General features: G+C 38.9%; 1 protein-coding gene and 1 pseudogene across 1 annotated transcript; one reads left to right on the forward strand and one right to left on the reverse strand.

Annotated features, from left to right (window-relative positions):
* Nucleotides 1-3,075: 3,075 nt before the first annotated feature.
* LOC134619280 (dihydroxyacetone phosphate acyltransferase-like) lies at nucleotides 3,076-15,258 on the reverse strand. The gene is made up of 16 exons (XM_063465046.1): nucleotides 15,247-15,258; nucleotides 13,147-13,347; nucleotides 12,879-13,055; nucleotides 12,120-12,249; nucleotides 11,862-11,989; nucleotides 11,690-11,765; nucleotides 9,973-10,124; nucleotides 9,739-9,869; nucleotides 8,802-9,043; nucleotides 8,005-8,262; nucleotides 7,842-7,921; nucleotides 7,449-7,589; nucleotides 4,580-4,679; nucleotides 3,548-3,641; nucleotides 3,346-3,430; nucleotides 3,076-3,183 (listed from the first exon to the last, which is right to left on the reverse strand). The coding sequence occupies exons 1-16, from the start codon at nucleotides 15,256-15,258 to the stop codon at nucleotides 3,076-3,078; spliced, it is 2,115 nt and encodes a 704-aa protein (XP_063321116.1).
* LOC134618518 (PRA1 family protein 3-like) lies at nucleotides 6,387-6,907 on the forward strand (annotated as a pseudogene).
* Nucleotides 15,259-26,136: the final 10,878 nt, after the last annotated feature.

Below are 26,136 nucleotides of genomic sequence, written 5' to 3' on the forward strand. Positions count from 1 at the left end.
GTGGATGTCAATCGATTCACAAATTTTACAGTAAGATTTCTTGTTACTGATGTAAATGTTTTAACTGAAATCACTTTGATGCCAAATTTGCTAAAAATCATTGAGTTCTACTCTATTACCAGTTGAGCAGAGCCTTTCAGTCAGTGATGCCAAGGCTGTGGATCAGGCAACCACTGCCACTACATTTAGTTGACTCTAAGGACTCTTTGACAAAGCAGTTAAAAACACTGTTGTTTAAATGGGCTTCTGTTGAAAAGTTAATTAATTATTATTATTTACTTATTGTAAAACAACCTGTTTATTTTATTGTTTTACTGTATTTTTTATGGCACTTAATGTTTTTATTTATTTGACTCTTTATTTTATTTTGTCTATCTATAATTCCATCCATCCTTTCTCTTCCACTTATCCAATTCGGGGGGTGGGGGGGGGGTTGTCCAGAATTCATGTTTTGCAGTTTTATAACAAAGAAACAGTGTTTCCCACAAACAGATTTTAAGATGTAGGTAAATGAACAGCTGCTAGCCCCAGACCTTTATGGTTCCTATTTTTCTTTACCAGCTGTGACTGTCCTAAATCACTCAACTGCAGTTGGACAGACTCTTTTGAACCGTCTTATTAGATTACTTAAGAAAGCTTGTTTTCCTCTGATCACAGTCCACATACACCGCACACCAAAAAAAGAATCTAAATCTGTGGGAAGCACTGAGAACTGTGTTTGACTCAATAATGCAATCAAAGTGCTTCACCTTCTGTTTCCCATCTCTAGACATAAAATGCTGCTTCATCTGTTAGTCCAGGTTTTGGAAAATATCAGTTTTCACATGCTAACTAATCCTCCTCTATCAAAATCAGTTTTGTTTACATGAAGCAGCTGTAGGATCATCTTCTTGGACAGGGACAGTAGCACAACTTCTTGAACATCCTCTATCTCCTGCAGGTTTAGGATGTCATCAGTGGCAGCCTGGGAAACGTGACTCTCACCTCACTAAACATTAGACATGCAGATCGTGTCTATATCGGGTCCACCAGTCCATGGCCAATTCTGGACATCGTCCATACAGCACTCAACATTTGAACTTTGGACTTGGTAATTTTTTTGAACGTCATGTGGATGTCCTCACAAGTGCAGGAAATTTAAATGATTAATTAAAGTAATATTTTTTTATTTACAAATATTACCATTTTGGTTATCAACATGATGAATATGACTACAGATTATTTATAAACAAACACGATTTATGTTATGCCTATTTATTTATTTATTTATTCAGTACATTTGGGTTTTTTTTTTTTTGTTATTTTACAATTTACTCTATTGATTGCTTTATTAATTAACTTATTGTGTGAAATATAAAAATGTTGAAATCCATGTTAAAATGTAAAATAATAAATAATAAAATTCCTTTCAAGAGGAGTACAACATTCAAAGAGCATTTGCATTATACAGTGGGGCAAAACAGTATTTAGTCAGCCACCAACTGTGCAAGATGCGAGAGGCCTGCAATTTTCATCATAGGTAAACCTCAACTATGAGAGATAAAATGAGAAAGAAAAAAAAACAAGAAAATCATGTCTGATTTTTAAAGAATATATTTGCAAATTATGGTGTATTACATGATTAATATTGTTTTATTAAAACTCTTTTGATGAGGCAACCACATTTTGGATTACTCTAAGAAGCCTGATGCTTGATTGAATTGAATTTTAAGTTTTTATTTACAGAGTGAACGATTTGTGCTTTAGGTCAGGTGGTTCTCAGGTTCTTCATTTACTCACTGAAAGCTCTCGCTTTGCATGCTCGGGATACCCGCCGCCCAGCCGGCTTGTGAGCAGACTTTAATCCAGTGGCAGCGCTGTCTGCGGTTCTCCACATTAGCCATGGTGTTAATTTAGACTCCAGTTTGACCCTGTTACCTTCTTATCTCCAGGCAACGTCGTGCTTGAGTTGCAGCTGCTCCATGCTCTGACCAAAGCCGCTTGTCACCTGTACCTGGGCCCGCTCCCGCTGCACCGAGCCGCCATGCTCAGCAGGGCCGCTCTCCCCCCGGCTACATCCATCAGAGCGAACCCCTGGCCAGGAAAGGCACGCTACACTTCCTCGAGGGCGTGTGTGTGGTGTGCAGACAGTGCCCAACATGAGGGGAGCAGCACTCAGTTCCAAAGTGCTGGAATACATCTCTATGTTTGTCAAGACCCCATGAGCGCTTTACGCATCAAGGTCGACATGCCACCCATGTACAGATAATCTTTTTCCTGTGGCTGATTGGCACATAAGGGGCCTTCTTCTAACTGCTGAGGGGTTAGAAGTACAGCACAGCGTTGATTGGTTTGCAGGGAGGGCAGGAGATTCAACTCTGACTTCTGGTTTTCATTCACTGTTGAGGGGAACTGGTGGGGAAAGACAACTATGGTGCATTTTGTTACATTTGTTTCACCTTTATGGAAATGTTAAGAAAAAAAATGTCTCAAACAAAACCTGAGATCTTTGCTTGCTATGGCGTTTAGAGCCTTATTGCAACATTCTTTTACATACAACCAAGTGTTTTATGCCAAATCTTACTGGCAACCAAGTTTAATTAAAGTGCTCTCTTATTAATTTTCTCAGTTAGTCATACATCTATGGAAGTAAACAATACATCTATGGCAATATATTACAAAAAACAAACAAACAAACAAAAACAACAACACAGGATCAGCAATGGAAAGTACAGTTATCTTACAGTTATCTTAACCTAAATGTTATTAAATTTCCCCTTGTGGGACTAATAAAGGTATATCAAATCAAATCAAATTATTCACCTACTGATTCTGGTTAAAGTGAAACAAAATCAGTAATAGGCCACCTTTATATTACCAGCATTTATCCTGCAGGGCATTTAGCTTCATCTCAGCCCTCTCGGGTCTATAAAGGACAGAGAGGTAGCCACCATTCAGTAGATTAAGTCTGGTCGGCATCCAGTATCAAGTATTTTGCCTGTGAGCACAGACTGCATTTGTACTGATTTGACTGTGTAAAGATAAAGAGACCACAGGGATGACAATGAGGTAGAAGTAGCGAATAGACAGGTAAGTTCATTGAGGAGGGGGCTGTGAGCTGATACTGAGGATGAATTTATTCCACTTGACACTGAAGTCTTGCGTCAGGTGTAGTGTGGAGGCTCTCAAGAGGGACTTTCCCAGCTACAGTGAGAGAACAGGAAAAAAGGATCCCTTAGTCTACCGTACTAAACAGAATAGCAAACTCAACCAGAGTAAAGACATTTTATAATCAGTATATTTAAAGACAGCAAGGTAAAATAAATAATAACTCTCAAGACGCACAAAAAAAACCTTTATCGTTACTGGAATATCACAAATAAACTTACAGAGTATGTCACCAGTTCTGCTGACAGCTGCTTTGTTCACTTTGTATTCCTTCTGCTGGGACCTGAGATGAGAGGAGTGCATCTGTAACTTTGGCATCAGCATTATGGACAGCTCCTCAACCAGCAAAGAAAATGAGCTTAAAACTAAGCAGGGATGTAGGTTTAATCTCATTACTCACACCCTCAACTTCGTCACCGCCTCCAGTCTCCGCAGTGCAGAAAGAACATTTTTCTGTGTGTCAGAAGACAGGACTTCAAAGGTGTGAAGGTCACCTGCAAAAAAAAACAAACAAACACCCCACAAACTGTAAGTTATCTGCAAGTTACCAGTAGGGATGGGAATTTATAAAAATTTTGCGATTCCATTATCGATCCTCACTGGCTCCACTTTGAGAGTCGTGACCATCTCTAAGCAGCATATCAATGACATTACATTCATGCAAATTAATTACAAATTTCCCATCTTAGTTGTGATCAGTGTTGGGATCATTACTCAAAAAAAGCAAAGTAAAAAAGTACATTACTTAATTACACCCAGGAGAAAGACATTTGTTATTCTACTCGTTATAAAAGTGATCTTTCTCTAAGTATTTAGCTATGAACACAACGCTGACACTACAAATCAAAGATAAAAAACCAGCACAAAGAGATTTTAAAGTGATCGTCACAGTGACTCTACTGTCAGGCTACTGAGCCTGACTGCTCATCAGTTTGTTACCTGTTGAAGTTAAGCAGCGGCTTCACCGCAAATGAAGGCTCACTTTATCATGGTGCTGGGCTGGGGTCAGCATTTACTCAGCTTTAACGCAACTCTTGGTTCTTGGCTAGCTTAGCATTAGCATGCTGTCTGTGCAGGTGCTTGCAAAGAGCCTAAGTTGTATTAACAGTATAATGCAGATGTTTCTGTTCTGTATCAGTCTCCACTTTACCATCAAGCTCTCATCCTTTTTTGCAATAAAAATAAAAGTAATGTCCATATCCACGCTGAAGACTGTGCCACTATTTTTCCAATTTGACACACAAATTAAAATCAGCTGATTGTAGCAAGAGTGCAAGAATCGAAAAAAGGGACTGATAAGCAGGCTGACTAACGATTCCAAGGATTTGGGCTAATGGGAACCAGTTCTCTACAAGAACCGGTTCTTGATCCCTAGTTACCAGGTGGGAGAGGTCTCTAGTGGTCAGAGGTCATTTCACACACTCAGTTGTACCTGAGACGATGAGTTTTGTAGCCAGGTTTCGCACATCAGGTAGGAACTGTTCCTCAGTAAACACGTGATCTTCCTTTTCACACAAGTACCTGAACATCAGCTGGACAATTAAAAAAAAACATTCCAGTAAATTAAAGAAGAAACAAATAAGCTAATACTTTAATAAAATTTAGTCAAAAGTAAATTAACAATGTTAACAACTGCTAACAAAAAAATGATTGGTAATGTTTTCTAAATGATTAATAGTTTAGTTGTAAACCATCCTGACCATGGTAACTATAAAGTTGTCATTAATTATTTTACTATGCATCTGTAAATCTATAAACATTACACACAAGACTAAAATAAAGTTGTAACTGACGTTTGGAATACCAATTTTAAAGCACATAAGTAGGACTCATCTTTAGTATCTCTTCAGACTCTGTGATATGAAATGCACCCCCTCTCTAAAGATGATCTTAATATATTTGTGCTGTATGCAGACAAACCATGAAGTAGACAAAACTGTATTTGTCTTACTAAAGACAAAAAGTTTTCAAATTCTATAAATCAAGTTTTTAATACAGTTTTGGTTTATGGTCATAAAATGGCTTAGGGAAAATATTTAAATTTTATAAGTTTAAAAGATGAGAGTACAGCATGTTCTTTCATGTTGTTAGAAACTATGCCATGATTGTTAGTCATAAATATTGTCTGATAAATTTTTTTTAAAGTGATTCATGTTTAATGACCTTTCTTAGATTACACTAAAAGGTCCATAATTTGTTGGACATTGACACTTTTTGTGGTTTTCTCCTCAAGTGAGGGAACCATCATTAGGCTGAAAAACCCACATAAACCCATCAGAGAGATAGCAAAAAAACTTCAGGAGTGGTCAAATCACTAGTGAACAGAAGGGTTGCACCAGCTATAAAATCCACAACCAAAACATCTGAAACATCACAGAAGACAACTTAAACTAGATGGTGACGAATCTAACCAAGTCAAGAACACTCTCAGGAAGGTAGTTTTTATCATGGTCAGTGTTGAATCCAGAAAGCCTTCAAGAATGTAAACCCTCTGTAAATACAGAGGATTTAGGTGTAGACCACTGATTACACATGAAAGAGGAAGGCCAGATTAGACTTTGGCAGAAAACATCTAAGAGACGGCACAAGCAATCTAAGAGTTTTACCAACAAAGAAATGGTCGGTAAAAATCAGTCATCTGACCTCAACTCAGTAGAGCATGCTCCTTAGTTAATGAAGACAAAACTGAAAGCCTCATAAACAAGCAGCAGCTGAAGGAGGCTGTAGTAAAGGCCTGGCAGAGCAACTCAAGGGAGAAAGTACAACATTTGGTGTTCATGGTTTCTAGACTTTAGACAGTCATGGACGAAAATACTGTACATTCAAAGTATAAAAAAATCAGTTCATATATTAAAAAATAAAATCAGTAAATCCATCTGGTTTCACTTATACTTATCAGGGTCACGGGGGGCTGGAGCCTATCCCAGGTACTATAGGGCGAGAGGCAGGGTACACCCTGGACAGGTCGCCAGTCTGTTACAGGGCTAACACATAGAGGCAGACAAACATTCGCACCTATGTGCAATTTAGAATTACCAATTAACCTAACCCCACTAACTGCATGTCTTTGGGAGGAAGCCAGAGGACTCGGAGAGAACCCACACAAACATGGGTAGAAACTCCACACAGAAAGGGCCTGGTCAGGTGGTGGAAGCGAACTCAGGACCTTCTTGCTGTGAGGCAACAGTGCTAATCACCACACCACCATGCTGCCCCTATATTTAAACGGTGCAGGAATTATGGCTAGAGTGGAGCTGACACCGCTCCGACCGTGGAGCTACTTCGTTCCTGGCTCAGATTTTGCGAAATGGAACAACAGAGTTGTCAGCAACCTGCTTTATTATCAAACTAATTAAATGGCTTTGGTCACCGCTGTTTTCCTCTTCATTGGGATCCTGAACCCTCCAGGGAGGTTCGTAGCCATAGCTGTGGTGTCGGCCGTGTCCATGGTTTCTGTGTGGGTCGGGGAGAACGGAGCTGCAATCAACTTTAAGAAGCAGAAACCTTCAGCGTTCATCATTTTGATCATGACTGCCAGCTGCATATTGATGTCCATGCTGGGGAGCATCATGGTATTCATGTGGGCCACTTTACCCCTGATTTTACCCCTGATTTACCCGATGCTTCATTTCGCCTCTGCAATATGAAGAATAAACTGGAGAGCAAGACAGACAGATTTGGACCAAAGTAGTCGTTTATGCTGGATGCTCTGGGTCAGCAGGAGAAAGCCATTCAAAAGATCCACAACTTTCTGGATTAAAAGTGAAAGAGTAACTGAATTTGAGAAGAAGCAAATGCACGTGTGCTCTTTTTTTCCCAAAGATTATGACTTTTTTTTCCTTTTGCTTAGATTTCATTAATTTCTGTTTCATGCACAGCTTGTGATTTGGAAAGCAAAATTGTTATCTGAAGGGCTTTATCTTCACCTCAGGGCTTTTGTCACTCTACCTAGAACTTGTCATTTCTATTCTTTGAAATCTCTAATGATGAAAAAGGATTATGTGATTGCTGCTTAAAGTAGAATTAAACTCCTCTATACAACAAGTTCATTCTTTAAACAAATTAGAAATGTGGGGTTGAAAACAGTTGCAATTAGTGTACGTGGCAGCATGTCAAGCTAATAAAACTATCTGACAAAAGTGGTATGTGTAATCAAATAAAGTTCCAAATTAAAATTGTAGGAGGATAATTCTGGATTCAGTTCTGCTCAGAAAAACCGGTGTGCATAATATGTTGTTCACAACAGTCACTCCTCACTAAATACACTTAATCACAGAGAGAGATACTCAAGTTAAAATGACCTGATATGAGTCTAAGAAGGGTTGCAGCAGCTTCTGCAGAAAGGATAAAACTTCCAGCCCCGTTTCCAACACGGTCACTTCCTGCTGACTGATGTGGACTGCTCCACATTTCTGCAGGAGTGAACATGCCTCCTCAAAGTCCTAAATGATGGAGAGACAGATATATGCAATATGAGTAACAATAAATATATACCCACAATAATAATCTGACTCATGGTTAAGCATACAAGTGTGTATGAATATGACAGTAGCAAAAAACGTAAGGACCATAAGCACAAAATTTCTTAGGTCAGCTTTTCCCAAGAATGGGATGAATGAGAGGCTACAGTGACCTTGGCCTTTGACTCAATTCATGCACAAAATAATGCTGATCCTAACAAACATGGCTGTTACCTGCGCTGCCCTGCCAGGGATAAAGATAAATTCATTGGAGAAGACGTCCCGCAGGAAGCAGAAAAAGCTGAAGAGCTCATCTGTGAACAGAAAAATGGGTCACAGCTAAACAAGATATGTCCATTCATGAGACTGAGAATCTATAACTCCACCTAACTCTTACCCTTCTGTGTTTTTTTTGTGATGTGGATGGCTGTAGCAAGTATTCCTGGACGCACAAAGACATGCAACGCCTGATTCCTGTAGGAAACCAGCATCAGCACCACTACCGCCATCCTCATCACACCTTCCTCTGGGCTGAGTGGATCTTGCCTCGCAGGGTCTTCATCCTGAACCAGGTAGATACGGTCCTCTTTATGATGGACAATGGAGTGATGAAGAGCCACGGTGGATGACATCACTTCTGAGTCTGGGATGTGTGCTGCAAAATGCAACCTTCACATAAGTTTGAGGGTCATATGACCTTCACAAAGTCATGTGCGCGAGTGTGTGTGTGTGTGTTCCAAGTGTGCACACGTGCCTGCATGTGTCAATGTTTACACACAGGACACCTGTGAAGTGAGACAGTTCAGTGGCGTTCTCTTAGGATAAGTTACTTAAAGTGCATTAATCCACTGAACATCTCCTAAGTGATTTTGGACACTTGTGCCAACTTGCATTCACCGAATCTTTATGATCCACACAGGACCAGGTCAAAAAGAGCCGTTGGTGCCCTGAGGTGAGACGCTGTCAGATGCACCAGCAGGGAAACTACTAACTTTTTTGCATTAACTGTCTGGTTGTCTAGCAATGCAGTATCCTAAGGCCACCTACTGGTTACTGAAGCGAAAGCAAGCTTCATTAAAGGCCCATTATAAGCAAAGCCTATATTGATCTTAACCCTAAGCTTGATGCTGTTGCTTTTCTACACAGTGTAATTAAAATAAATTGATATCTTTGAAATCTATCTGGCCCACCCACCAGGCCAGTTCAGACGGGCCCCGAAATCCAGCACCAGCTTCCTGAGCCAGAGGGTTTTTTCTGTGAGCTGATGCCACTGCAGACCCTCTTCCGTTAAAGTTGTGAATGGAGTCTGGAGCAACAGGCAGGCCATCAGAGACCAAGGGCTGATCAAAGAGCCCTCCTCCTGGGTTCGCACAATCAAATGGGCCAGCCAGTTCACACAGTCCTGGGTCTCTGCAGTTGGCCTCTGGGGAAGATTTCTGAATAGAAAACGAGACAGATTCTTAAGTTATATACAACCTGTGTCTTGAAGTTTTGAAGGTTTACAATGACACAAATATTAATTTAAGTTATAATATTATTAAACTTGTTAATGTTTTTGTTAATTTGGTGCATTTTACCAAGTCATTTTAGTTTAGTTTTTTTATTACTCACTGTAAGTAAAACCTTTACATTTTAAAATTGTAATTTTATAAAGGTTTTTATATTCTTCAGTTGAATTACCTGTATACAACTAATGGAGACTACATTCAAAGAATATATAGATGATAAATTACAGTAATTTAAGTTATTTTTACTGTATTTTTACTGAGTTGTATATAGCACTTCTATTCTATTTTTATCTTATTGCATATTTTATTCTATTTTATTCTACTGTATATAGTATTTTATTTTATTCTATTCTGTACAGTTGTATACTGTATTTATTCTTATTTTATTTTATTCAAATTTTTGCTTCATAACTTTTGCACTGTCCACTTCCTGCTGTGACAAAACAAATTTCCCACGTGTGGGACTAATAAAGGTTATCTTATCTTATCTTATCTTATTTGGTACTTAGACTTTATAGACTTTTTGTATGTAGACTTTGGTTGTTAGATACTCAATATTCATACCTGTACCTACAGCCATGTGTGATATTGGCAAAAAAAGAGAAAAAAAGGGAAATCTGTACCTTGGAATGAGGTTGTACTCGCTCCAATTTATCTTTCCTTCACACAGCTGTCGGGCAGACAGGGGGCGGCCAAAGTTCACATGCATGCAGCCATAATCTTCCTGCAGGACTCCGCTAGCTTTAAAGAGTCCCTGCAGGGAAAGAGCGAGGGCAAGAAGCATGTAGTTTCATATCTTTCAGAACCAAAGATTACATGGGAATTTTTATCAAGTCATAAATGAGGCTGAAACTTACGGTGATGCTTTCTTGTGGTCTTGGGACACCCAACAACTCAAGTGCAAGTAATGACTCCTCCAGCACTCTGTCATAGCTGATACTGATGGGCACCAGGGTAATGTCAAACACCTCACCTTTAAAGTATGGCTCCAGCACCATGTCCATCATACCTACAGAAAAAAAAGGTGAACAATAAATATTAAAATCATACATAAAATGACCAGTAAACTTGTTTGACTTTTAACTCTTAAAATATCCTTAACCTAGAACAACCCTTCAGTTTAAGAGGACTAAAATGATAGAAAAACATGCCTATACAGGACAATATGTGCAATATATGCATCTGCCACGACTGGTTGGGGTAAGAGAAGGAAGACAAGATAAAAGACATGCTGTGGAAGAGAGCCAGGGATAATAACAAGTGTGATTCAAGAGAGGTCTATTAACATATGTTGAGTGAGAAAGGTGACTGGAGAAGAAATACTCAATGCATCATGGGAATTCCCCAGCAGCCTATGCCTGTTGCAGCATAACTAAGGGAGGATTCAGGGTCACCTGATCCAGCCCTAACTATACGCTTTAGAAAAAAGGAAAGTTTTAAGCCTAATCTTAAAAGTAGAGACAGTGTCTGCCTCCCGAATCCAAACTGGAAGCTGGTTCCATAGAAGAGGGGCCTGAAAACTGAAGGCTCTGCCTCTCATTCTACTTTTAAATACTCTAGGAACGACAAGTCATAAATGCACAAACTAGTTTTTCAGCGTCACTCTGAGACAGGACATTTCTCATTTTAGAGATACTGCGCAAATGAAAGAAAGCAGTCCTACATATTTGTTTAATATGTGCATTGAAGAACATATCCTGGTCAAAAATGACTCCAAGGTTCCTCACAGTGTTACTGGAGGCCAAGGTAATGCCATCCAGAGTAAGAATCTGGTTAGATACCATATTTCTAAGATTTTCAGGCCCAAGTACAACAACCTCAGTTTTATCTGAATTTAGAAGCAGAAAATTAGAGGCCATCCAGGGTAATAAGTCTTTAAGGCATTTCTGCAGTTTAACTAATTGGTGTGTGGTATCTGGCTTCATGGATAGATAAAGTTCGATGTCATCTATATAGCAGTGAAAATGTATGCTATGCCGGCCACTGCAAATTGTCTGACTGTTAATAAGAAGAGTTCAGGTGAATTGTTGCCAATGTGTGGCGCTAAAACAGTCACATAATAGTACTGTACACTGGCTAGCTTAGTTAGCAAGATACTATGCTACCATAATATGCTATTACCTTTGCATGCAGCTCAAACACAGCACACTACAATTACATAACCTACCTGACCAGTACATATTCTGTCCTTATCGAGGTACACAATATTTATATTAATGTACTTGTTATATTAGTTTGCAGCATTAAAACACTGCCACATTATGAGGGACGAGCCTGAGTGTACTGTGTTTAAGTCACCAGCAATGAGTCAACCTGCCTGGCCAGTACATATTTAGTTCTTACCCAATTAATAAATGGCAGCACTAAAAGATAAGCAAGTCTTGTCCATCATTTACTAAACAAGGCAGAGTCAAGTGATATTTTTGAACCAGTCAGTTACAGTAAAGCATAATTTGGCCTAGTTACACAATGAAATTAAAGCAGGACAGAAAAAGTCCAAAATAATCAGATGCTCGCACTTTGATGTCCTGGGACACACTTAAAAAAAACAAGGTAGTAAATTTGGACACTTACCAAGCTTTGGCACCAGAGACTTCAGTGTGCGACTCCTGAAACCTTCTACATAAAACTCCAAAGGAGCATATCCTGTCTACAGAAAACACATTATGCTGTTGGAACCTTTCCTTTGATTGAAGTTGATTACCAAAGATGCATTAGGGAATATGCTGAAAAGTCATCGTCTTACCCTGACAATTGTTTGTACGTATTCTAAAAGCACCGCCCAGTACAGCTTGTCAGAACCAATTGCTCGTCGGATATAAAAAGCTCCAGAGCGACGCAGAAGCCCTCCAATAATCGTCACATCTGCAAGACCTTTAAAATGGAGCAGAAGAGACAAAAATTTAAAAAATATATTTTTTTGTTGTTACACTATAATTAACTGGATATAATGTAGTATGATTAAAAAAAACATTTTGTTGTCTTAATATAAATAGATACTTGCGAATTCCTGCAGCAATGACAGGTACTGGGATGTCGTAGGTGAACAGGATGTAGGAGATAATCAAGAAGTCCACATAACTCCTGTGATTGGGTATCAAGATCACAGGACTCTCCTGGATGGCCTGCTGCAGCTGCAGTGACAGAAAAATTCAAATTTTCCAGAAATCAGTGAAATTACACACTGCACTAGTAGGTTCTATTCGTAGTATTAGTAAGATGGAACAAAAAAAATCCTAAGTGCTAAAAAGTAAAATATATTTAATAAAATACTGTGTAGTTGAAGTATGTTAAATGGCAAACCTCCGAAACCTACCTATAGCAAATATATGAAAATATATGAAAATACTGGTGGTGGCCAGTTTCACCCCTCAGCCTCCTTGTAGATGCACCAGTTGTATCAATTTCAAAATTCTACGTCGTCATTCTCAAGTTATCAGATTCACAAGATGTACAGAAAATTAAACCTCTGACCTCCAGCCTTGAGGTCAAGGTCAATGAGATTCAAACTCATCTGAGATTTTTAGTAGATACCCCTACAGTATTAATTTGAAACTCCTACGTTGCTTCGTTTTCAAGTTATCCAACTCACAAACTTAGGTGTCCACATTACCTGCCTGCTTGCCTGCCCGTAGGGTGACTACAATACTCTATCAGCCTTTTACAGCTGAGGGGTAAAAATGGTTTACTATATTCTACTATATATGTCGAAACAAACTGTTAAACAGTTGATTAAAGTGTGTTGACTCTGATGAGTCCTGACCATGTTGAGTCCTTCCATGTTGACATAGATGCTCCTGTAGAGTCTCTTGAACACCTTGTTTAGAGTGTAGCCCAATAGCCTGATAAACCCCAGCTGCAGATTGTGAGACATTTCCTTCAAAATCCCAGAAGCATCTTCTTTCACCTTCTCCACGGATGACCCCGTCTCCATGGCAATCTAAGAGGGAATATGAGCCAAAAAGACTCTCTCCATATTGACAACACTATAGTGTAAAGCTTCATTGCCTTAAATAAAAAAAAAGACTCACCTCTTTGATAATATAGCACAGATACTGGGACTCCAGTACAGCTTTGTTGAGGTCAGGGGTGGAAAGGGTTGGGGCTCCTTTGTACGGTTGAGGGTTAAAGGTTCTCAGGGCATAACCAAGATCAGTGGTACGCCTCCTCTCTTCCAATATATCCGTGAACTCTTCATCATCCTTCAGGCTTGCAGTGCCTGAATCTTTATACTGGCGGAAGGAGTAAGGTTTATGTTAAAAGTCTTAAAGTTAAGATGTTGGACACCTGTAACAGGATAGAAAACAACAGACCAGAGGTGTGGGCAGCAGCACAGGACACCGCTGTTTTGGATTCATTAGCATCACGTTTTATAGCGCAGACTTTCAGCTTTACTTCAAGGGATTCAACAAAAGTATTTCATTAACTATTCAGGAATTACACCCATTTATATAGACAGTATTTTGTTTTCAGAGCTTCAAATTAATTTGACAATTGACAAGAAATTTCAGGAAAATGTAAAGTGGAAAGATCCTAATAAACCTATCAGAGATATAGCAAAAATTTTAGGGGTGGCCAAACCAACAGTCACCTACATTCCTAAAAAGCAATGCACTGGCTATTGCAGCAACACCTGCTGAAGGCTGAAAGACAATAGAAGACAGCTCAAGTGCATTATCGCAGCATTATTTCTAAACTCAACTAAGTCAAGCATACCACATCATCTGTCAAACATATCGGAGGCCTTGGTATGGCATCGGCGTGTATGGCTGCCAGTGGTACCAGTTTATCAGTATTTATTAATGATGTGACTACTGATTAGAAGTACCAACATGAATTGTGAAGTGTACAGGGCTGCTCTTTCTGTTCAGATGCAGTCAAATACTGCAAAATTCATTGAACACCACTTCACAGCGCATGCGGACAATAATCCAATCCATACTGCAAAACCAACCCAAGAGTTTCTTAGGTCATGAAATAAGATTTTCTTTAGTGGCCAAGTCAATAATCTGGTCTCACCCAATAGATCATAGTTTGTTTGTTTTTTAATGAGGACCAAGCTGAATGGAAAATATCCCAAAACAAGCAGCAACAGAAAGTTGCTTCAGTGGCTGCACTACCTTATATTTCAAATGATTTTAGTTTGTTCCATTACTTCATCGCTTTTTACCCTGTTAAACCTCTTGAATTTAAACAATCTGGAGGTCTGTACTTTAGTCACTGTGAGGCCGTCTGATTTATAACCCACTGTGATGGCGTACATAGGGAAAACTACAAAAAAGGGTCATTGTAATTATGGATCCAACTGTAATTTTGTGCTGGATAACTGTTATAATAGTACTATTATAACAGTTATCCAGCACAAAATGGTGAGGATATCAAATAAAATTTCTTTGCTACAAAAGCGGAAGCAATAAAAGCAAAAATGAAAGAACAAACAAAGAAAAAAGACGAATGATTGCTATTCACAAGCGGGTTATTTTGAACAATTATTTTGTAATTGTACATCGCTAAAGTTATCCAGTTAATCTGCTATTATGCTGTACTGTGCTCGCCTCACATTATAAGCAGGGTTTTTTTGTTGTTGTCTTTTTGTTTTTAATTTTTGACACCCGAAATACTTTCGAAACCACTTTTAGCCTAAAGCAAAAGTGATGGGATTCGGAATCACATACAGTGGATATTTATAGTTTCTGTTTCTCTTTACAATAAGGGAAAATTACGTTTTTGGTTTTGTTTTTATTTTGAAAAGTGGGTTAAGAGAAAATACATATTCTATAAAGAATACAAAGATTATCGAGGAAACCCCGTAAAAAGTCGTTATCTCCTCACTGCTCTATTCTGCAGGCTGCTGTGACCTGCCAACACTGGCTGGTGACAAACTATTAAGCAACACAGGCTTACATACACTTTTTTTGACCAGCTTACGGCTGCCAGTCTCCATAGGACACCCCTGCCCAAAAACCATCCCTGCTTGAAGACAGACAACACCGAACATCGCTACCAAGTTTCCTTCAGCGGTCTCCTTCTGGCTTTTACATTTCATGGTGACTCTGAAAGGTTTAAAGAAAAGCGTCGAAAGGCCCGAAAGAAGACGATAAAAACAGACACTTTTAAAACTTGCTTCTTACCGTACTCGTCATTCTTTAGGGGCACTAACACGACCACGGGAGGTGATTGGCCTCATTGACTTTCGGTTTTTATACTTGGACGCTATCTTCGCTCGACATTTGTGATGTATGCAGCACTTCGGGGCCCAGGCCCAGTGATGTGGTTGGTTTTTGGAAACCCCTCCTTCATATTGTAATACTCAGCCCTCTGCTCTCAAGTAACCCCTCCGCTATTGCGTATGATAGATGTTTCAAGTGAATTGGAGTTTGCCTATTGTAGAAAAAATGTCTGAATATTTTGGGTTGGCATATAACCAGGAATTAAACGTTAACTGAAAGGCACGTGCAGAGCGGGGCTTGAGCCCCTGCCTCTTTCCCAATGGGTGCCCCAAGTACCCTTTTTTGAGACATTTTTTTAAAAATGTGTGTGTGCGTGTGGAGTCCCGCCTGTGCCCCTCGACAATAACATTTAACTATTAATCAAAATTTTGAAAATAAAAGGATCTGGCTTGCATCAGTCACATGACTACCATTAAACAATGCTCGCCCTTGACGGCGGAGCGCGCTGGTTCCAAGCCGGGAACGAGCTCTCAAAGTGCACACGCATTTTTTGCCGCCTGAGCGATGTGGAGCTGTAGGAGAAACACAAATTAATTGAGAGACGCAGGCTGATGCAAAGAAAACCAATAGCACACAGGAGTATTAAGTTATTATGTACACGTTGGTAAGTTGTCTTGTGGCAACTTGAATTGAAACAAATGAGTGTGCTGTGTGTGCAACAGCAAGATTAAACATTACCTGTCCTTTTATTAACTGCAAAAGCATGCACTGATTTTACAGCAGCAAAATTATTGTATCTGTACAGCAGGGGTCAGCAACCTTTCTGATGAAGAGTGATAACTAAAATTTCCTCAGAAGTCAATGCAATCAACCATTGCATTAGCAATAAATTTAATAACACTCTAAATCAACAGTTACACACTATATAGAACAACTTTATAGAACTATATTTGTTCGCAGATGTTGGCAAAGTGCAAATCAGCTATTTTGGGGGAAAAAAACACTTTTTATCCATAACAAGAACACCAACAGCATAGGAACTATACAACAGAAAACGCAAATGCTATTTATGTTCTCCTCAAAACAATGATAAGGAAAAATAAACGAGGCCAATATGGCATGTTTTTAATACAGGGATACACATGTTAATGTGATCTCTGGTCTCGTCTCTGAGTGTCCAGCAGGTGAAAATGCAAGCTCCGTGAACACGCACAGCTATGGATTCCAGATGCATTCGCAGTTCTGCAAACTTTGACCCCCACAGAGTCGAGCTTTTCAGTTCAGTCATCTGCATTTCGATGTCCTCTGTGTCCAGCCAGTTAAAGAGAGACAAATCCAGCAGCTCATTAAAGCTTTCTGGTTTGATCAGAAAAGGAAACACTGGTCCATACACCTGAAAGTCCCGAAAACGCACCTCGAGTCTTCAGATGTATCCATGTATGCCTGAGGCATTTGAAGTGTCAGAATGTGTAAATTTCAACATCGCTTGCAAAAACTGCCAGCTAGCAACGTCCCTCTGACCAGTAGGCCAAGTGAGTTTTAGCCATTTACAAGCTGAATCCGGTTTCACAATGAGCAGCATTTTATGAATGTGTTTCTTCCACCATACTCTCCCTTTTTGAACCCTATTGAGGAGTTTTTTTCGGCATGGAGATGGAAAGTATACGACCGAAACCCTTACACACAGGAAAATCTGCTTCAAGCAATGAATGGACATGTGGTGAGATAGGAGTGGAATCTTGCCAGGGCTAGATTCGGCATGATAAAGGATTCTTTCCTCGTTGCCTTGCAAGGGAGATCATAGCATGCGATGTGGATGAAGTCCTGTGGCCTGACCCAGCACAGAGCCGTGATGCTAAGGCAGAATAAATTATCGGAATATGCTGTAAAATATATATTATATAGAAAATATCTAATAATTTTTGTAATGTATAAAAAGTAGTTATTTTGTCTCTTGTAGTTCCTTTTTTTGGTTAAAATGTGAGTACAAGAATAAATATTATTTTCCCTCTATCCCACAGTGTTTTGTATTTATTTCTGTAGTGTGCAATCGTTACTAAATTGTGTTTGCACATTTGCTGGTTTTGTGTGGTTTTTGACAGTAGTGCTTGATTTTGAGTAAAGTTAAAATAGCTTTGGGTCAAATGTTTGGTTTTGCAAGACAAGTCGAAGGTTTTGTGAGCGTAGCTTGAATTTTACAGTTTCTGTTTAGTGTTTTGAGACAAAGAGATGAGATTTTAGGACATGTGTTTTAGCAATTCAGAAAAACTGTAATACACATGTACCAGTTGTTGCATTGCAGAGGTATTCAAGTATAAAAACAATAATAGACAGAATTGCAATGTCTTAGTTCTATAACATTTTTCTATCATTACTTTATTATGGATTAGGTGCAATAGTTGTTAAGTGTGGATAATCAAATAATAGATTAATGCAATAGCAAATTGTGCCTTGTTCTCAGATGGACAGTAAGTGGAGAGAGACAGATGGAAGGAGGAAGAGAGGCAAAGAGTGGGTCACAGGCAGAGCCTAGTTTATTTTCCAGTTTTTTAAATCTTTTGCCTTATGATTCCAATCTTTGTATTTTATTATTATCGCATAACACTTGTTTAATCAGCTACCATCTCTCCTTTGGACCTTTTAATGTCTACAGTCTCAGATCAACACAGCCCTGCCCTCCAGCACTATCAGCAGCAGGAGGAGCAGCAAACCCTCAACAGCAACATTGTACCCATCAGGTAAAACATAGGCTACATTTGCTTTGCATTGTCCCCAACTAATGACAGTGATATAGTATGATGCAATTCCATATTAGATTCTTGATGAATGTGGGTTGTTGTTATTCAGTCTGGTTCTATGTGTCCCTTTTTAACTTTGAGCACCTGCCCCTGTAAACATCTCTGCACAGCCCTGGAAGTGTGTATGTATGAATTGACTATCTGCTCGACAGTCTTTGTCTATACACACATTTTGCAAACTGCCTGTAAGTGTTAGGATACCTGGGTCTGGTGACCCAGTGATTATGGGTTTGATTATCTACATTTTTTGATTTAGTGTTTCTATTATTTACTTTTTGTATTTCGAGCTCCCCTAGTTATATTTAGTATTTCTGATGTGTAGTTCTCAGTTTTGTTATGGTGCCTTCACTGTGTTCTTGTGTTTCGTTGTCTCAGTTATGTTTTCATGTCTGTTCTTTCCCGGTCTTGTCTGTGTCGCATCTGTCTGGGTCTGTGTTAGTGTGTGCGTGCGTGTGTGTATTCCTGTTAGTTCCTGTTTTACTTTGGTAGTCTTCTGTCTGTGTGCACCATGTTCTGTTTTGTCTCTCTTACTTTGAAGGTACCTCGTCTCATGTGTTATGTTCAGCTTTGCATCCTCTGTCTCAATGTGTGTAATTAGCCCCAGTTGTGTTCCCCATGTGTTTCCTCTTCACTTGTCATTCCTTGTGTATTTAACAGAGAGTTTTATTAAAACTAATAAAACAAATTTTAAAAAGAGATTTTCCATTTAATTCAATTTTATATGATGGATTATGAAGAAAAAATAGAATTGGGCTGAAAGGTCTATTGCTTTATTATTATGTATTCAGGTTGTGTATCATGTTTTTAAAAAGTAACGAAGTAACTAATTACTTTTTTGAAGAAGTAATCAGTAATTAGTAACTAATGACTTTTTTCAAGTAACTTGACCAACACTGGTATTTAAGAACTTCCAGTGTCGCATTCTCCCTCATCCCACACTGTGTTCCGCCTGCCTGCCAGTCTGCCTCTCTGTTTAGTTTAATTTTTATTTCTTGTTTAGTTAGTGTCGGTTTTCCAGGTGTTCAGCAATAAAGCTGTTTTTTGAGTTTAGCTTTTGCCTCCTGGAGTTTGCATTTTGTGTCCTCTAGTCCTGCCTGCTGCACACAGCCCATGACTGTAAGAAGGTACATTGCTCGAAATCCACTGTGTAGCTGTTCACTTTTGTTTTAGCACCAAGAGCCTGTGCCATCTTCATCAGCTGATCACTCTGCTTTCCTTCACACATAACTGTTATGATCTAGTCCTATTTCACAAGGTGGTATACTGTTCCAGATGATTTTCCAATAACTTCATTTGATTGTTTCAGCCGCAGATGACAACTGGAGACGCATCCAAAGGTGTAAACAAAGAAAATTGGACGTTCATACTTTATCCCAGACAGTTTGCACAACATTTGAAATACACAGCTGGCTGAAGCAAAGTTAAAACTGTATTTACCTTATTTTAACAAGGCAGTGTGCCAAGGTGAGACAGGCCCTTATATCACCCAATATGCCAGTAGCTAATTTGATATAAACCAACTGTACTTGCCACAATCTCACATTTCTGAATAAAAACTCAGACAAAGCAGTTACCTTCATTATTATTTTCAATTAAATGGTAACTCCATAAAGGAAGCATATTTGACATGACAGTCTACAGTACAGTGTACAGTACAAAAGTACCGCCCCAGTTCTGTGTGAAAGCAGCCAGTAAATTTTAAAATGAAAATTTAAAAAAGCCTCCTTTGCTGACCATACCTGCTGTGGGTTCACAGGGGATCACTGTTTAATGGTGCCCTGTCCATAGGCAGGCGGATCCTGAGGGCCAGTGGGGTGTGCTGCCCGGAGTCTGTTGCTATCTGGGAAAAAGAGTGATCACTACTGATCAAGTTTTACCTTAATGTAGTATGTCAATTATATTTTATTACTAATTCACCTTGTCATGGTGTGTGCATTTTACTTCCTGTTTTATTTTGATAGTGTCCTATCTCGTGTGTGATGTTTAGTTTTGTTCCCTGGCGTTTCCTGTCTTCCTAATTACCTAGTGTGTATATATTGTCCGAGTCTCCCTTTGTTCGTGTCATCCCTCATAGTTGTGTCCTCCCACGCAATATGTTTTCTGTATGTATTGTAACGATGGTTAAATGTTGTGTTGCAGTCAGGTTGGTTGTCTCTGCACGCTGTGTTTCTTTAAGTTACATGTTTGGTTGTGCAGGAAGGGGCGGGGGGTCCTTGTTGTTGTGTGACTGTACGGGGCTGGAGGTGAGGTTGTACGAGAGCACTCTCCCCGGAGTTAACGGCCCGTTGCCTGTGCTGAATAAACGGACAAACTGAAATCAGAACGTCTGGTTTTTGAGAACATTACACTATGTATCCAAGATTAGATTTTCCTGGTTTGCTATTTATTTTATTTTGAACTTTTTTTTCAGTTCAATAAATCCATCTTTAATCTACCCCTCATGTTTCTGAATCCTGCATTTCAGTCCTACTCCTGCCTGCCACACAACCACCTTCACATTACTAATATGAAAACAACAGCTAACTGATGAGATGGATGACAGGTAGTATGTTTTCCTCTCTTGCCTCTGCCAGATATGAAGAGGAGAGGTGAGCCATCTCACCACCTTGTGGCAGAACTTAGGATCGCATTACACTTAAGACCCTTCTTTAATGAAATAAAACATGAAAATTTGTACAATTTAGAAGATTTAGGAGTGTGCTTATCGGAATTTTTAAACAATTGAATACTTTTGGTAATATAGTTTATTACAAACAGTTGTACTGTAATTACTAAATCCAAACAACTATGTGCATGTAAGGCTGTCGGTGTACCATTAAAATTTAAAGATGTGAAAATTCTAATGTGAATAATTTCTTACATCTCTCTACATTAAATGCCAACTAGTGATTAAGAAAAATTACACAAAATCTGTGTGATTTCTCTCTTGACATCGTGTTAACATTAAACACATCACATAGTTTTGTAACACTGTAAAATTACATGGCTTTGGTTTACATAATTGAAATGATGCAGCTCAAAAACAATTTTACACATAACACTGGATCTGGATTTTGTTTAACAACAACACAGTTTGCTTGAGTGGCTTTAATGATAATACTGATGAGATGAGAATTGTCATGGTTCCTGTGCCTCACCAGCTGATCCTGTGTTTAGGCAACATGTGTTTTTGTTTTTTGCTCTCTCTCTCCCTCTCCTACCGGGGCGGTGCTCATTACAGGCTCCCGCCCCTGGCCCACGCACCTGCACTCAGAAAAATAAAGGTGCCAACTGGAACCAAAAGTGGTTCTTTAGACTGATGCCACAGAAGAACCTTTTTTGGTGCCACAAAGAACCATCAAGAAATGGTTCTTTGGGGCACCTTTAATGGGTTTTCAATGAACCTTTTTAAAATGTAACATTTTTAAAAAGGTCCTTCAAATGGTTCTTTAAAAAACATTTTAAAGAACCTTTTTTGAGTGGTTCTTTAAAGAACCATTTTAAATCTTTCAAAATAAAATGTATCATAAATTGAATTTGAGTAGGGTAAAATAAATACGAGCACAGCACAGACATATATTAATGGTTTATTGCCATTTCGTAGTATACCAAAAGACAAAAAGCATTTTAATCCTCAGCACAACATCACTACTAATACATGTCACATATTAGTCATTTAAACAGTAATAATTAAATATATTTGCTATACTATAAATAAATATATATAAATACTATATCTATAGACAACACAACAATTAATACATGTATTGTTTAATTAATAAAACATCAGAAAGTGATAAAAAAAACACATTAGAAATAGCAATAGCTTCATAACAGACCAATAAATCCAGACATTTTCATCAGCAGATGTTTGCATGTTCAGTAAAAATATTTTTACTTTTTGATTAAAATTATCTATGAACTTCAGCTTTGTGTAAGGTAAGTTTCATGTTGGACTCATGGTCCTTTGTTAGTCCAGTTTAGGACAATGTCTCTGACATATGTATCATATGAAATATATGTCATATCAAAACAACCCCACACCTCTAGTTGTTTCAGTTTTTCACAGGTGTTTCCTGTCAGCTGGTCAACCTCACTCAGGCGGACATCCATATCAGCCAACCAAATGACAAGCTCCTCCCTTTGTGCTTCAAATCCCTCCCACTCTGAGACAAGGAGCTGAGAGAGAGAGAGAAAAGAGTCAATTATAAAGAAGAGAGAAAAGTGAAACCCTCCTCAGAAGGTCTGACTCGCATACCTGCAGTCGACCTGTGATGGACTCCAGTTTGGCGTTCACGGGCATCCCAGTGGTGGCTGCACTCCCTCGCCAATGCCAGCAGCTGAGTCTGCAGGGTGCCCTGTAAGAGCCGAGTTAATGTTCGACTCCTCCTGGTCAGGCTCTCCAGCTGGATGAGCTGAGGTCTCCCCTCTCACCGCCACCTCTGAACACACAAAAACAAATTGCATGTGAAGCAGGAGGTGCAGATTGTTTTTGCTATTCTTTTCTAAATCCAGGCTTGATCACGTGGAGGTATTTGGAAAACTTTTTTGGCCAGCAGATGACTGTTGTCTTGCAGAAAGTCAAATCAAATGTATGCGATACACAATCAATTCACAAGAACACATTATAAAAAACAAGTCCAGTTCTTGCCTGATTTCAAGTGAATTCTGCATCAAAACAGGGTGACAGAATTAAAACGAGTGTTTGCAGCAAATGTGAGCTCAAAGCCTCACTTTGTACAAGCCTGCTATTAAAGTTCTCCTCTATGCAGACGACTTTCCTGTTTTCAAGGCACAACTTGGATCTGCTGCACAAATCTTATGGATACACGCTAAATGAAACAGTAGTGTGCACGACTCCAGATTCTGATCCCTCATCCTAATATGGTCCCAAATGGCTCACAAAAACCCACATAGCAATAGCAATAAAGCAAATGTTGAGGCTTCAAAATACAAAGTCCATAAACCAATGGCTGACATGGGTTTTATCATAAGGGTGATAAATACAGATTGGAGTCTGTCTTAGAGATTTGATGTTCATTTACCTGCAGGTGCACTATACGTGCCTGCTCCGTGGTTTTCCACAATGTTTTGCACATCACTATTTAGTACAGGAAGCAGGTGAACTAAAACAAGTCATCTTTCTTTGTGAGAGGACCACATTAATGAAAGCAAACCTCAATGACATCATAGAGATCACTAAAGATGCTCCTGCTGCTTTTCTTCCTCCTCATCCTAAGCTTCCTTCTCCTTGTCCTCGACTTCCATCCAATTGTAATTCAATCTAATTGTGTTTCTCCCCCTCCTCTTCCTCATTTTGTTGGAGCTGTGAAAAGAATTAGTGTGAATCTGAATTAATTTGTGCAAACAAGAAAAATCTACAGCTTTTTGGTCAGAAGTAGTCTTCTGATTTAAGCCGGGTAGAGAAGATTTATGTGTTGATACTGCCTGCTTCAGCTCTACGACTTGCTGCTGAGTGATATTTACACCCTGGCTGGATTACAAACTTAAACCACGTGCTGAACTTTGGCCCAGCGTTGATACCTCTTGTTAGTATAATGACCTCTTCTTGGCTTAATGTATGATGGTGGATAAATGAAATATGCAAAGAAAATTTAACTATATTACAAAAGGACATCTATCTTGGAAACATCAAATGACCGGAGCATAACTTGTCAACTAGTCCGAAAATAAGTTATACAGGAACAGTCAAAGACACACCTTCTCATGTGTCACATTTCATTCAAAACACTTATGCATTGCTCTTCCAGAATTCAAAGTACAGGTTCATGTGAGTATTTAATGTACATATCAGCTCTACTGAATTTCTGAGTTTCTAGAGCAGACACAGAGCTCATGTCAAAACAGGCTTCAGGCGCCATTTTAGTGACTTATTAACAATATTATACATTTTAATATCGTTCTAGCTGACAATAGGTTATGTACGCAGCACGCAATTGAACCACATATTTTAGAAGCCAAAGGTTCAAATTAGTTAGGAGCACCTTCACTTAATTATAACAGCGGTTTTGTTAGGAAAACAGTTCTGTATACCGATACTAAATTGCGTTAATGCCAACGGCTAACGTATCTAGTTCCAACCCGTTCTCACTCCCAAATCGTAACATTTTACGCTAGGTGACAAATCGTCAACATATTACGTTTTCGGGCACCCAAGGCGTTCCTACGTCACGACATCGGAAAACTGCGGACACATGAGAACCGTTTGGACTCAATCTACACATCTTCGCTTTTTCCCTTAAAATCGCTTTAGAAAACACTATTTCACCTCATTAAAGTGCTGGTTAAGGTTAGGAATAAGGTTATGGTTAGGTTTAGCGATAAGGTTAGGTTTAGGCTTAGGTATACGGTTATGGTTAGGTTTAGGCATAAGGTTATGGTTAGGTTTAGGGATAAGGTTAGGTTTAGGCTTAGGTATACGGTTATGGTTAGGTTTAGGCATAAGGTTATGGTTAGGTTTAGGGATAAGGTTAGGTTTAGGCGTAGGGATACGGTTATGGTTAAGGTTAGGAATAAGGTTATGGTTAGGCATAAGGTTATGGTTAAGGTTAGGCATAAGGTTATGGTTAGGCTTAGTGATAAGGTTAAGTTTAGGGCTGCAGTACAGGGCTGGAAACCGCCGCGTACCATAACAACGTGGAAGGTCACCTTTCGCGTTCCTCAGGAACGCCGCAGGACGTGACAAAACGTCGGGATGTTACGCCTCGGGAGTGAGAACGGGCTCCTAGTTCATATGTTTTTCCATGCTTGACATAAAAAACTTAAATAGCAACAGTTCATTTTCTTTAAAGAGTATTCCAAAAGTTCTTTTATAATACTGGTTTAATATAATTAGTGCAGTTCCATAGAGGGACGGATCTAGAAGGGTGGCATGGGGTGGCAAGTGCCACCCTAAAATGATCTCTTGCCACCCCAAGTGCCACCCTAGTTTTGCATATGACAGTGTTGTTTATTAAAATAAGATAGCATTAACACTTTCAGCGTAGTTACAGTTAACAGTGAATATAAATGCTAAAACTGAATATATTGCATTGTGTTACCCCCCTCCACCATTAACAAATGGTTCAGCCCATAGCGCAGACCGGCATTTTTCTTGTTTTCAGTAGCAAGCGATGCTTATGATTGTGCCAGAGCACATTATGAACAACACCATGGGAATTTCAGATTTCACATAGGTGGTTTGTTGTTGCACTCTGGAAATGGAATGAAGGTGAGTGTTATTAACCCTCTGGCGTCCACGGACACGCTGCACCTCCAAATCACATGACTGATTTAAGTCGACATAGCAACAAGCTGCCACGCTGAGTCTTTCAACCGATGTTGAAACATCTGACTTCAGGGTTAATTACAGGCCAGTAAATCCAGAGTTATTAAATAATTATATAATAATATAATAATAATATAATAATAATAATAATAATAATAATAATAATTATTATTATTATTATTATTATTATTATTATATTATTATTATGTACCATGTCGACCAATTAAAAAAAAAAAGTCAACACGTGGGATGTGGTTATTTGACGGTAAGAGAGAGCGAGTTTTTCGATGTGGGAGATTTGTGACGTTTAGCGTGGTGTTGTGTTGTCTTGTGTAGTTAGTCTGTTGTGTAGTCGTTGTTTTGTTTTGTGTGTCAGTGAGGGCACTACTGAATGTCACAAAGGCACATTGCGCTGTAAACACTCTCACTAAGTAGAAAACCAGAGGAGTGATACACCTCCTGCTGTCAGGCCTGCAGGTTTATCCCCGTGGTGTTCTCCTCTGTCTTGGACAATTTATTATTTTTTTTTACTGGCACACATAATTTGTGGGGCATCTTATTGCGACACCTGATTGTTCTCTAATTTTAGTTATAGTAATACTTTTCAATGGTTGTACAAAAAGTTTTTTTTTTAAAAACGGCAGGTGTATTGGCTGCATTTTTGGATTAATAGTTGTATATGTTTACAAAATGTGTGTACAAGTTTTCAAAATCTACAATTTATATTTGCATTTCAAGTTTAAAAGAACCCCCAAAAACTACTACTAGGATTTTAAGTTTTTTGTG

This window comes from Pelmatolapia mariae, linkage group LG20, assembly GCF_036321145.2.
Source record: "Pelmatolapia mariae isolate MD_Pm_ZW linkage group LG20, Pm_UMD_F_2, whole genome shotgun sequence".
In the NCBI taxonomy this organism is placed as follows: Eukaryota; Metazoa; Chordata; class Actinopteri; order Cichliformes; family Cichlidae; genus Pelmatolapia; species Pelmatolapia mariae.

What these genes read in the sequence shown, in the direction of transcription:
- LOC134619280 (XM_063465046.1), bottom strand. An exon ending in GAGTACAACCTCATTCCAAG is followed by an intron (nt 9,044 to 9,738) that starts GTACAGATTTCC and finishes TTTTCTATTCAG; the next exon opens with AAATCTTCCCCAGAGGCCAA. An exon ending in GGCCCGTCTGAACTGGCCTG is followed by an intron (nt 8,263 to 8,801) that starts GTGGGTGGGCCA and finishes TGCATTTTGCAG; the next exon opens with CACACATCCCAGACTCAGAA.